Below are 13,968 nucleotides of genomic sequence, written 5' to 3' on the forward strand. Positions count from 1 at the left end.
AGAAAGCGGGCTTGCAGAGTTAGTAAACGTGGCTTTCAGGGTGGTTCATTCGGTAAAACACTTGGCCTGTGGTTATGAGGGCCACGTGAAGAAATAGATGAATGTTTTCCCAACCTTTCCAGTCTGAGCGGAGTTCTACCGCTAGGACTGTGTGAACACGTTACATGTGGTGGTGTGTACCCCTGCGATGCCCGCACTGGGGAGGCAGGGACAAGAGGAATCCATGGACATCACTGGCCAGAGACCTTGTTTTAAAGACGGTGGACTGCATTCCTGGGGGGATTGACACCTAAAGTTGTCATCTGGTTTCCACATGTATATGCAGACGCACCCTTCCACATCCATCTGCACACACAACAGTACATACATACATCCATACATGTACTAAGGAAGAAGAAAGGGCACTGGGAAACGCTGGAGGTAGATTTCAAGTCAGGGTGCAAAGAGCAACGGACGAGTCATTTTCTGTCTTGGGAACAAAATCAGGGGATTTGTCTGCAAGGTTTGAATCTCAGATGCCACATAGCTGAGTTCATACACTTGAGATGAAGAAAGTTATGGGGCAGTTCTTGTCTGCTGTGATCTCTAGGCCAAGAACGTGAAAGGCTTGCATGTTCCTTCAGGGACAGCAAGCCTGACGGAACCACAGATGGGCAGATAGGCTGGAGCCCAAGATCTGACCTTGTCCCAGGCACCTTGATAAAGGGACCAGTATTTCTGAACATCAGTGGCTTTTACGGTTCTGAGCTAGAGATGCCAAGTTTCATTTCTGGGCCTGCTGAGTACTGTACACAGAAAACCAGGGCCGAGTGGGACCTTTGCTGGTTTTTTTTTTTTGTCTGTGAAGAAATAGATTAATGTTTTCCCAACCTTTTCAGCATGACCAATAGGCTCCACTCCTGTCTGTAACTTGGCTGAGTCATTCATGGAGGTTTAAACAAAATTTTCTTAATAAATATGTTGTCATGTTGGGTAAAGGCCTAGTCATTGTTGTGGAAATTCATATTTCTCCCCTGATGTCAGCGGACAGAATTAAGTTGTATAAAACTTCTGTCTACCAATGGCTAAAAATACTTACCACACTGGTTACTTTTAGGCAGTAGCTGCAGTGAAGGAGAGAAAGCATTTAGTACATGTGTGACAGAGATTTTTTTTTAAAACAACTTGACTCTTTGGACTGAATGGTCAGTTTTACTTCTAGAATCTTTTCTGGGTAGCTGTGTCTACCCTTTGGTGAGAATTGTGGGGTTTAGCTTTACAAATAGTCATTCCAGTGGACCGAGTGACTGGGGATGACAGGGAACCCTGTCTTCATTCGGAAATACTTCACTCCTGCGCACCTCTTTGTGAGTTTGGATTTTCATATTTTCTTCACAAAGGGCATTCTCCAGACAGTTTCAACTGCTTTTCTGGTTTTTGAAGAAGAATCCTTTGTGTCTCACATGATGGCCATGTGGGACTCAGTCCCTCAGTGCAGGTAATTAATTCAGGGTGATGTCACTGGGGACGAGCTCGGTTGGTTTTTTTTTTTTTTCCCGTTTCAGATTCTTCAGCTCAGGATCCGATGGCTAACTCATATTAAGAACACATTTTAAGAGATGTAGCCCTCAGAAACAGAGCTTTGTTATGAACGTATAGACAATTGCAGATGTTGGTTGTATTGTCAGGGCACGGCTGGTTGTATTGTCAGGGCACGGCTTCATTTTGGGAGTGGATATCTATACTCTGCAACCAGGAAGAGCTAAAAACAATCAGTAATTATTATTACTATTAACTTATATGTATGGGTGTTTTACTGTCTTTATAACTGTTCACCACATGCATGCTTGATGTCTGGGAGGCAAGATATGATTTGTTGTTGTTGTTATCCTGTGGGACTGAGTTACAGACAGTTGTGAGCTGCCATGGAGGCACTGGGAACTGAACGTGGGTCCTTTAAAGAGCAACCAGTGCTCTTGACTGTCTCTTATGACCCCAAGTTGTCAGCCATCTTGGTGCTGACTCTGTCGGTGGCTCAGAGGTAACTTACCAGCACAAATGATCAACTACTGTCTGCTGAGACTTGATGGGTAGCAGAGGTAGGGAAGTAACTTTGTATTATTTGACTTTAAAAGAAAAAATAAAGGTGAGGCAGAGGCAGGCAGATCTCTGAGTTCAAAGCTAGCCCAGTCTACAAAGTGAATTCCAGGATAGCCAGGACTCTGTTACACAGAGAAACCCTGTCTCGAAAAACTAAAACTAAAATCAACCCAAAAGCTACAATGTCAAACTTTCAGACTCTTTTCTCTATTTTTACCCTCTTTTTGTATTTCTTTTACTTTGATTGTTTAACCCCAGGCTGTACCGACAGCTGCTGTGTTGTAGGTGGTTGGGTCAGCAAAGACACCAACCAGTTTCCTGACACTAGGTTTTATTTCATTTTACCTACATCATCCACCAAAAAACACGGTCCTCATCTTATCCAAAGCACTCCATCTGCATACACATACGTGCACCTGCAAAGATGGGACAGAGAACAGTTCTTGACCCTTACTGTTGGTGAACAATGATAGCTTCAAATATATTGTGGTCTACTCTACTTTATTAAAAAGAAAACCAAACTTTCCCTGCTGAGTAACTGATACCATATGCCATCAGTGGGTTGCAGCCCCCTTTGTAAAACCCTGCTATAGAATGAACACTCTGATAACAGTGCCCTAGGCACTCAGCAAGTTCTCACCACCTAGGCGGGGCCAGTCCACGATGACTGAACCTATCTGTTCGTACTGCAATTTTTTTAGGTTGCAAGTTCGTTCTGATTTTTAAAATGATGACTTCTAGTTTTGGGGGCTGACTACTCTTTGTAAGGCCACAGCATTCTAGACCTTTCTGTACTCATTGATGAGTTAATGACTGAGGGAAAGTAATGACATTTCCCTCAGAAATTTCCCTGAAAGCAATGACATTTCTCAGCAGTTATTGCTAAAACCAGGGACATTTGGTAAAGCAGGAGGATGTGAGGGTCCTATAGACACACTCGTGTGTGGAAAATGCATTCTGGGGGGAGGGGCGCTATCTAGCTTCACTATTGTTTTCCAGTGCTGTCTCTCTGATGATTCAGATTTTCCTCCAGCCATCTGATCTGGAATCACTTGTCATTGTCATCACAGCCACTGTGTGGATCTTCAGAGTCTTTGCTTCTGACTTTTGTAGACTTGACTTGCACGGATTCCTGCACAAGATGGCCACTTCCCGGGTCTCTTCTTCACCCTTTCTTCTGCCTTGGCCGTGCTAGCTACCCATGTTGTGAACCTCATAGCTCCAGGCTTCAATTTAAAGTGCACTGCCAGTTGTCTTATTCCATATGCTAAAGAAAAATTATCTTAATTTTAGAGACAATTTATAAATATAAATTTTAGAGTAGTTACAATGTATCGATCATGAATTAGCTTAGAGTTTGGATCCACAGATACATCAAAGTCAGAGTTTCTGTTGAAGGGGGTCGCTGGCATAGATTATAATGTCTTTGCTGGGGGGTCTTATTACTTGCTGTTAAAGTGAGCACCCTCTGATCTCATCTTACCAGTGACTGGATTGTTTTGAGTAACTGATACATATTGATGTTCAGAGTAACTGTGGTAATATTCTTTTTCTTTTCTTTTCTTTTCTTTTTTGTTTTGTTTTTGGAGACAGGGCTTCTCTGGGTAGCCTTGACTGTCTTGGACTTACTTTGTAGTTCAGGCTGGCCTCGAACTCACAGCGATCCGCCTGCCTCTGCCTCCCAAGTGCTGGGATTAAAAGCGTGCTCCACCGTGCCCGGCTTTTTTTGTGGTAATATTCTTGCAGTCTTCATTAGGCCTTTGAGAATGCTTGAGTGAAAAGATCTGCGTGTGCTTCTCTGAGATTCTGCTCTTCGGTTCAAATACGAGTTAGGTCCTGTGGCTTTGTGGGTTGTCACTGCATGCAGCTATGGACCCACGCAAACAACAGCCAGCTCTGCCTTGCTGTGGATCATCTGATGCTCATCATAATGTGGGCCCTTCTAGTTTTGGTCTAGGGAGACGATAGTGTCCACACACCAGATACATTTCCTCCGTAATATCCTCCCGCCTCACGGACTCATGTTTGCACTTTCCTCTTGTTGAAATTGCAGACAAGAGTCGCTCTGATTTATTGGTGACATCTAATATAGCTGTGTTTATATTGTTGCCAATAAAGTGACTTACATGATTGGTTTTTGTTTATACAATCTTTACTGAGGAGGCAGTCACCTGTGTGAGAACAAGGTACATTCTGCTTATTAAAATGAACTCTTGGGATATAAGAACATTCGGCTCTATCTGTCCTCGATTAAGCTGCAAAATGTGCTTCGCCCTGCAGCCGTGCATGAGAATACCTTACAGTGTCCATCAGTAGGGTTTTCATTTTTAGATTCTTCTGGCTACAAAAGCTGCAACGGGAGAAACCCAGGAGAGTAGCATGGGCCTATTCAACGATGAAGGCGGTGAAGTTGAAATGACAGAGCTTAATGAAATTATACAATCATTAACCCAAAAGGGGAAAGTGAAAAGAATAACACGTCACAGATGGCTTAGACACATACAGACATGCACAGTAGCGTGCACACACGTGCAAGCATACACACACACACACACAAAACATATACACATGTGCTTGGAGCGAGCATACACCGTAAACGTGAACATATATGCTTCTATGCATATATATAAATATTATCATATTTAGGGTCAAGTTTACTCCCTCACCAGTATGGTATTTGTGCTTTGTTGACAGGATTTTTTTTTTAATGCAGGTTAAGAAATGCTTTTGGCATAAGGAGCAGAAAATTTAACAAAGGCTAAATCTAGCCTAAGGAAATGAAATGATGTATGAAAATTAATAATTAACTGACTCATCAGATGAATTATGACTCTATATGAGCCTACTAATGATATTTACTGAGAAAGGGCCTTTGGCTGTAAATAGGCATTATGGAACTTGGTTTTGGAGTTTCCTTGAATGGATGGATGAGTTGACACTGCTCTCATCTGTTTAATCTCTGATAGTCCACAAGGAGCAGGCCTGGAGCCTGGGAAGAGGTGGACTTGGGACTTTATATTTTGATCAAAGTTAACGCTTTTCCAGAAAATGAGTGGCATTATGAAATGGTTTTCTACCTTAGTTTCCTTAGAGGTTAAGTAATTTCCTCTCTGACCTGAATTACAGGAGTGTGTTTTAAGAGTTTGAAAGTGGTTAAAAGGAAAGATTTAGTAATTCAGTAGCAGAGTGAACATTTTCATTGTGAGAACCAGTGGAGTACAACAATCTAAAGATGGCAAAATGTCAGATATGAAACACTTGAAATGTATATTTCTGAATGCTCCTTGTTTTTTTTTTTTTCTTTCAAAAATTAATTATCCTGGGCCTGAAGAGTTGGATCAGTGGTTAAGAGCACTGGCTGCTCTTCCTGAGGTCCTGAGTTCGATTCCCAGCACCCACATGGTGGCTTACAACCGTCTGTCGTGGGACCTGATGCCCTTTTCTGTCATGCAAGCATACATGCAAAAAGAGCACTCACAGAAATAAATAAATAAGTAAATGTTTAAAATTTATTTTTCCTTTTTTGTTGTTGTTGTTGGTAGTCTTGAGTAGAGTATTTGGGCATAAGACAGGAATGGAGGCTTGTCAAAATTTTTAGATAAAAAGAGGGGGCTGAAGAGAAGGCTCAGTGGTTAAGAGTGTACTGGCTGCTCTTGCAGAGGACCCAGGTTCAGTTCTCACCACCCACATGGCAGCTCACAACTGTCTGTAACTCCAATTTCAGGGGATCCAACACCCCTTTCTGGGCCCGGTGGGCACCAGGGAGGCACATGGTGCAAATACAACACAAATACGTATGAACTCTAAGTAAATGCATCTTTATTCTTTCTGTTCTTCCCCCTGTCCCTCTTCTCCCCCTTCTCCCCACACCCCTCTCTCCCAAATCCCTGGTACCTTAGCCACCCTTGTCTCATTTGCCCAGCCCAGGTTTGATGGTACAAATATGAGCAGTAATTAGCATCAGAATACATCAGACCACCCTCCTTCTTGCCCGCCATTGTTTCCTCCCACCCACTGGCAGCCCTTCCCTTCCACTGTGTCCCCTCCCATGACCTTCTTGGTGTTGTTTTAATTGTGTTGGTAGAGAGTGCCACTGTTTTTTTGCCTCTACATCTACACAGTTCCTGTACATTTAATTGATAAATTCTATGTATTAATTTGTTACCGTAGTAAATGAATTTTAAAAATAATCCTAAACTAAAGTATCAGGAGAAACAGAGTAGCAAGAGACCACAGTGATTATATTTGTCTTCCTCACCCTTTTATGGATGGAAAACTGTGGGTCCAGGGAGCTTGAGACTTGGCGGGGGAGGGGGCCAGGTCTTAGCATCTTATTTCTTGAGTGCTCCTCACTGATGCTTGACCTTTAGTCTTCCTTAAATACCCCGTGGCTCACACCTGCTGTATTACCCAGTGGGCTTGAGGTGATATGGTGGTCACTGGCATAGAGTAGAAGTACATAAAATATCATACTGAGTGAATAAAATTGATTTCTATGTACTAGTATCTAATGCTAAAAAATCTGTTGACATCATAATCCATGTGAAAACTAGAACCTGAGGCAAATTTCCCCAGGTAGTTTCTTTCTTTCTTTTCATCTTAAGGGTCTTCCTCCCCCCCCCCCACATATAGCTTTTCTTTGATTTCATGGGTGGTTTTGCTTAACTGAGATGCTGTTAACTTCATTTTTCTGGCTGCTTCTTTCTCACCTAAAATTTTTAAGTACATTCTGTTGTTTTTCTTTAAACCTAAGGCTGTTTCAAACAGGAATACGACTTATATTTTTAAAGAAAGCAATATTCATGTAAGACACACAGGTATGTGTGCCTGATGCTTCACTATGCTCTCAGCTTGGCATCCATTCCCTTCTTGCAGACCCATCTTCCCAGTGGCTGAGCCTAATGTTGGGACACTCAGTGATGTGGTTTAGATGAGAACTGCTTGTTCTCTATGATGCTGGGCTAAAGTGACTCTTTTCTTAAAAACAAACAAACAAATCAAAAAAACCAAAACACACGCACACGCACACCAAAACAAAGCAAAACAGAAAGGACCACGGTCAACACATCTGCAGACATTTGCCACTTGAGTGTAGTTTAAGCGACTCTGGTCATTTTGGACCATTCTTCATCTTTTTCAAAAAATTGCCAGTATGGCACGTTTATTTGTTATATTTATGTTTTGTGGACACTGAATAAATACTTCATAGAAAAGCTCAGAAACCACTATTTTATGAATAAGCGGAGAATGGATAGTGATTTTTGACTCTTGATCAAGATCAACCTGTCAGTGGATGAAGAACGCGTCTGGGAATAGGCTGTAACGTCATGCGCGCGCAGCGGACCATGTATGGGGAGTTAGAACCAGTTCCGTAGCAGCTCAGTTCTCACTGCTTCATCAGTGGACTTCAAGCATGCAGCTTTCAATCCTGTGGATTTACTTGTCTGTGGGACCGGGAGTGGTGGGAGAGTGGGGACTGTATCTGTATGCTAGAGAGAGTTGTTGGGTACCCATTAGGATTGGCAAAGCTAAGTAAGTGTCATCAGAGGACTGGATGTCAGTCAAGGAAAGAGATAAAGAGTCCATTCGAACATTTATATTTGCATTCCACACAAAGCCCCTCAGCATGGGCACGCAGGGCACCTTTTATGGAAAGCATAGTGAACATTTAACTAATTTTAATTCCTAAACTGGTGAAAGAAACTATTTCCTGTAAAACATTTTTCACTCCTTGCTAGCCTTCCCGTGGTGATTGCTGCAGCCGTTTTGGTTTTTTTTGAGTTGAGTTGAAAATATTTATTCAAGACCTTTAAGTGGATCACCAGGGGGGAAAATCCCAAGACTCATCCTATTGAGGACTTGTAGATGTTACTGCCATGTCTCAATCTTCATTTCCTGTGTTTGTTTGTTCAGCCATGGCTGCTTCCCAGGACTATCTTTTCTCTAGAAAAGACAGATTGTGGACTTTTCAAACATTTTCAGTAGAGGCACCACTGTGACACTTGGCCACCTCCTTGCACCTACTGTGGAGAGCCAGTTGGTAGGAAGGGACAAGCCCTCCTCAGTGATTACAGCTAGGGAGCATTGATGTCATCACATGCAAGTGGAGAACGGTGTTGTGTGGATATACAGGGACATTTTTTTTTCTGCTCCTGTTGGAGGCTCCCTCATAGTGTGGTATATACAGTAGCACAGCAGGTCTTTCTGTGAACATACCTAGCACCCCATCTTTAAGAGTTCCTTTTCTCCTGTGCTTTCTAGGAGGTACTGTTTGTAGCTTTTTCCTTTCCCTCCCTCAGTTGAAAAGTAGAGTATTGTGGCATTGAGTCTGTTTCTGTCAGGATCAGTAGGGATCAATATAGATCCAAGGCCCTAACACTGTTGTAAGTATTGAAATATAAGGACATGTGAAAACTAATATGCTTATGCCTACATTTTTGGTGTCTTGCAAATCTTGGCACTATGAAAATATTCCTCTCAGAATGAGCATCATGTTGGCTTTGTACGTGTTCACTGGGAACTTCAAAGTCTAGTCTCACTCTGAGAAGCTGCCGTTCGGAGTTTCCAAAGGCGCACTGTAGTGACAATGAAGTGTACGGGCAGATCCTCTGGAGACAGAGTAGATTTCACTTTGCAGTCAGTCTCAGGAGTCTGGAGCTAGCTGCCAAAAGCACCATATTGAGAAGGGCACTGTGGCACACAGAGCAATGCAGTGATCCATAAGCCACGCCTCCCCTGAAGGCAGAAGTGAAGAGTCCTTGCCAAGGAGCTGTTTGGTTTATGATTTTGTTCTACATAAGAGGCCAGTTTGCCAGCTGGTATGAAGGATATAGGAGTTGAAAAAAAAATCACTGTATCTTATTTTCAGTTTCACCTTTTCCAATGCCTGTATTTGTTTTTCTGTTTTAAACAGACTTATCACCTATCCCATGGATAAGTTACTTGCCTTGCCTTGGAAGAATCAATAGTGCCATTGGGTATTGATCACCTTGGCCTCGGGGGCTGTCAGAATGAATGGCAGGTCATGTGGCATGAATCTCCACCGGACGTCAAGAACCCCGCAGGGGCCTGGGCTTCTCAGTGGTCAACCTATTGCTCCCATCAGAGCCCACTCGGGCACTCCTGGCCCCTCATCCTGTGCCAGTACACCCAGCCCTACTATTGGAAATCTTGCTAACAGCCTTCACCTCAAGATGTCCTCAGGAGCAGGGCTGGCTCCTCTGAGCAACATGGCTGCAAGCCCCATCCATTTGCCTGCCCTGAGCCCCAGGAGACAGTTACTCGCCAATGGGAAGCCTCAGTTTCAGGTCACTCAAGCTGGCGGCATGGCAGCGTCACTTACTGTAAAGCCCAAACAGCAAGAATTCGGAGACCTCTTTTCTCCAAATCCTGAGAAAGGTAGGATCGTCACTTTGGAATCTTTTAAAAAATGGGAATGTTTCATCTGCCCCGTGTCTGTTCACTGCCAGTAAATTCCATAGAACAAACAAACAAACAAACCATAATTCAGTATTAGAGTGAAGGTTCATGGTCTCAAGCTTAGTAAGGGGGTTGGGTGTATACTTTTGTGTGTGTAAATGCTAGGTACAGGTGTGTGACACTTTGGAATTGAAGCAGAGTGGAAGGTAACGTGGATCAGCTTAAAAGGGACCTAGGGAGGGAGGTGATGACGCGAGGGCAGGAGCAGGGTGAGGACACTGCCTTCTGTGTACCTGTAGCCCTGTCCTGGCTTGTGGGCCTGTTGGGGGAGGGGGATCCTAAAGGCAGTGGAGGACAGGCCTTAACCAGAATTAATTCTGATGCTTAGAAGTACTAGAAAAAAATCTGTGCTTGGAAGGATGCTAAAAGGGACACATTTTAATAACCGGTAAAATGAGGAGTCAGCATATACAAATGGGAAAATTAAGAGTGAAATCAAAAGAGGAACTTAAACTGGAATAACGCACAGCTTTCCCCCTTGTAGTGACATGCTAGGCATGTTCTGCCGATGAGTCCTGTCCCCAACGGGAATAAGAAACACGTGCTTAAATTTTGCGAGGGGCTAGAAAACTTGTTTAATTTGAAATATGGTGTGCGCTTTTTAAATTCAGTAGTGATTGGATTACCGTATATTTCAAATGACAAGAGTAGTTGTTGAGGACTGACAAAGTATTTAAATGACACACTCTCTCTAGCCGCTGGTGTGGGCCTAACGGACTTACATTGCAGATGGGATTTGTGTTTAGGCTAGGGAGAAAAAGAGCCTGTAGCCTATATAACTACAGCTTTTTATGTAAAATAGCATTCTGTATATGCCTTAAGGTACTTTATCATTTAGTATTAAATGTATTTATACTGCCCAGTAGAGTTACTAGCAGGCTTCTGAATGGCCACCTATCCTGTTAATTAAGGCGAATAATGATGTATAACAGACATGTAGCCAAAGACTTAATTGCCTTGGTGTCTGTGTATTTTGATATATGGAGTGCTTGGCATAAATGAAGAGATTGGAAAAAAAAACCTCAACGATAAACATACGTGTAGCTTTTATATTTACCCCTTATTTTTCTTATTTTCTGTTCTCTTAATTATTTATATTTGTCTAAGTTCTGTTTGGAGTTGTTGCTTTCCTAGAGGTACTGCTGTTTAAGTTCAGGTAAAGTGTCCCTGGGAGCCTTTTCTAGAATAATCTATCACTGTGAGGCCGCTGTGCCTAGAGGTAGAGCAGTGAGCTGCTTCTTTTTCCTGAACTGCACTGTTGGGTTTCAGAGGTGTTGTGCCAGTGCCCCCCCCCCCCCCCGCCCCCAGCTCCTCTTGACTAGCGAGCTGTAGCTTGCTTTCACAGGCACTTACGTCCACGTGGCTGACAGTGGTAATGGAGATAATATTAATATCTTGGGCTTCTCCTATCACGTATCCTGTGTCAGGCAGCACGTGGGGATGCTTTCCAGCATAGACTCAGGGATTGCTCGCAACAGCAGTGGTTGACTTAACTGATGGAAAGGTCCAAAATGACAAACGCTTCGGGGATACTTAACTAAGAGACAGTTCAAGAATATTACTCTGATAGAAGAAGCCAAATGACCCTGGTTTTAAAACGCGCTTCAGGAACTTAGGTAAGTGTGCTTAACTGAGTGAGTCATCAGGGCCGGTAGACTTTGCAGTGCGTGGAGAGCCCTTGCTGCTTTCCTGGCCTTCCCCTGAGGCTTGCTGGCTCTTTGCTAGCGGACAGTGCCTGGCTTCCCGTCAACACGCTTGGAGCATGAGTCCTCAGAGATACGAAGTGTCGGACAATCTGAATGTGTTTCTCCTCAGCCTCACAGCTTGGAAACCATCAGTGGTCTTGGTGAGGCCAGAAGGGGTTGAATTGTGTCCTGCAGCTCTTGTCAGAGTTCATAAATTAAGCCAGCGGCCAGCGGGCTGGGATTGCTTAGACTCCCTCTGATCATTTATTCAACAAATAATTATTGAACATACGTTGTGTGGGAGCCGTTGTTCTGGAAGACCTGCCAGTAAAATGTCCTCCCCTCGGGGTGTTTGAGAATGCGGACAAACGGATGGGCAGTTAAAAATGGAGCCAAGTGAGGGGTCTGAGAAAGAGACACTCAGCATAGTGTGGCAGTCTTTATGTGCGAGAGTATGTGTGTGTACATGTGCAGGCAGATGTGGAGTTCAGAGGCTAATATAGGTCTCTTCCCTCTGCAGCCACTTCCAACGTTTTTATTTTTTTATTTTATTTTATTTTTTGTTTTTATTTTAAAGATAGAGGCCCTCAGCCGGGCGGTGGTGGCGCACGCCTTTAATCCCAGCACTCGGGAGGGCAGAGGCTGGCGGATTGCTGTGAGTTCGAGGCCAGCCTGGTCTACAAAGTGAGTCCAGGACAGCCAAGGCTACACAGAGAAACCCTGTCTCGAAAAACCAAAAAAAAAAAAAAAAAAAAAAAAAAAAGATAGAGGCCCTCTCTGAATCTGGAGCTCAGTGGTTTGGCTAGAAAGGTGGGCCAGTGCACTCCTGGGATCTTCCCATCTTTGCTTTCCCAGCTCTGCGACGACAGACACGTCTTGCTACTCTCAGCATTCATGTGGGTGCTGGGAAATCCAAACTTCAAGTCCCCGTGTTTGCACAGCAGTGAGCCACCCCCTCTGTCTTGTGAGAGGGCTCCCTGGCCTCCTGGAAGGTGGATCTAGGGGGAGGAGAGGGCATCTAAGGACACATTTGAAAGCGAGGTGCTAGTCTTTGCAACACCCTCAAGTGTGTGCACGAGGGAGAGTGAGTGTGTTCACGCATGAGCCGGCATGGCATGTGTGTGTGCGCACATGAGAGAGCTTTCTGGCATTTGTTTTGGGTAGGGAGAAAAGCCACAACCCAAGCCTGGAGGCGTGAGATCATGGGAGGTTGCTGATTGCTGCCTGGCTGCACATTGCCTGGAAGTGTAGAGGGTTTTTTTTTTTTTTTTTTTTTTTTTTTTTTTTGTGTGTGTGTGTGTGTGTGTGTGTGTTTTCTTTTTTTTTGTTTTTGTTTTTGTTTTATGAGAGTTGACACTGGAGAGGAGTAAACAGAATGGGACAGATAGAGTCATAAGCCTGGTGTGGTGGCACACACCTTTAATCCCAGCACTTGGGAGGCAGAGGCAGATGGATCCCTGTGAGTTCGAGGCCAGCCTGGTCTACAAAGTGAGTCCAGGACAGCCAAAGCTACACAGAGAAACCCTGTCTGGAAAAAACAAAAACACAAAAAACAATAAAAAACCCAAAACAAACAAACAAACCTCATGAATGAGGCACCAAGAAGTAGATGTGTCAGTCTGCTTTGACTCTGGGGCAGAGTGTAACTCTGAGAATACCAGTTGAGGCTCCTAGAAAACTCTTGGGACTGTGTATGAGTGTGCATAGAAATGAAGAGACTTTGCTAATGAGATTGTGGTGGCCCAAGAGAGTGGATGATTTAAGTCTCCAGTCTGACCTGAGGACCTGAGAGGCAGAAGAAAGAGCTCATGGCTCCAGACTCAGGAAGAGCCAGTGTTCCAGTGAGTCCAAAGGCAAGAAAAAGGACCGGCCTTCCAGTTCAAAGGCAACAGCCAGGAGAAGAGTTGCCCGACAATGTGGGGGAAGGGCCACTTTTTGCTCAGACCTTGAAATGATTGGATGTAGTCTCTCATTACCAAGGAGGGCACGCCCCTCCCCCAGCCTGCTGATGTAAAATGCTAATCTCACCCAGAAAAAGAATATTATCTCACCAAACATTTGAGCACCTTGTAGTCAAGGTAGATTCACACAAAATTAACCGCAGTAGGGCCTCACTGCTTTGGGAGAGTGTGCAGTTTACCCAGCAATACGAAGGAGCCTTTTCTGAGTCCTGAGGCTGGTTGTACCGATGCTTGGAACTGTATCCAAAGAATTGAAGTTGGTTCCACTAACCTGGAAACACAGATGACAGTGGCTTCAGCAGCATCCTATGGTGTGAATTCCAAACGGTCCCATGAGGTCACAGACATGCCGCAGTGAACTTAAAGAGCCCTCGGGCACTGTGCTTTTGAAGACAGAGTTTGCACTGTGCATTTTGAAGCAATCAGAGAGTTACCCATTCTTTGCTCACCAGGTAAAACTCCGCTAGTGGGGACCGACTTTTTCTGTGGTAAATTCCGTGGCATTCCTCTTGGTGATTTTCACAAAGCTACGACCTCAGCAAGCACTTTTTTTTTTTTTTTAAAATACCTGTTCCTGAAAGCATTGTTCATCATAGCCAGATGGGAGATAAGCAACGGTCCATCACAAGGTGATTGAAGAGACACAACATGATGATGCTTGTACATGCAACTTGAAAAAGGAAGGAAATCCCAGCATATACGCTAACGGATAAACGTTGAGTAAACTGTGCTAAATGAAAAGCGTATGTGTTTATGAGTCTCCT

The 13,968-nt window shown here is 43.9% G+C and overlaps 1 protein-coding gene across 3 annotated transcripts in view; it reads left to right on the forward strand.

The window, feature by feature from the left end:
• The window catches only part of GLIS3 (GLIS family zinc finger 3), a 425,955-nt gene that overhangs the window by 5,853 nt on the left and 406,134 nt on the right, over positions 1-13,968 (forward strand). For 2 of the 3 annotated variants that reach the window (XM_084769854.1, XM_084769855.1), the window contains exon 2: positions 8,993-9,477. In XM_084769854.1, the coding sequence (XP_084625980.1) occupies positions 9,090-9,477 (388 nt within the window). In that variant the 5' untranslated portion in view covers positions 8,993-9,089. Of the gene's footprint in view, positions 1-8,992; positions 9,478-13,968 lie in introns of those variants that run through there. The other variant, XM_084769856.1, reaches the window with a different exon arrangement.

The sequence above is a fragment of the Acomys minous genome (assembly GCF_964271855.1).
Source record: "Acomys minous genome assembly, chromosome: 2".
NCBI classification, from domain to species: Eukaryota; Metazoa; Chordata; class Mammalia; order Rodentia; family Muridae; genus Acomys; species Acomys minous.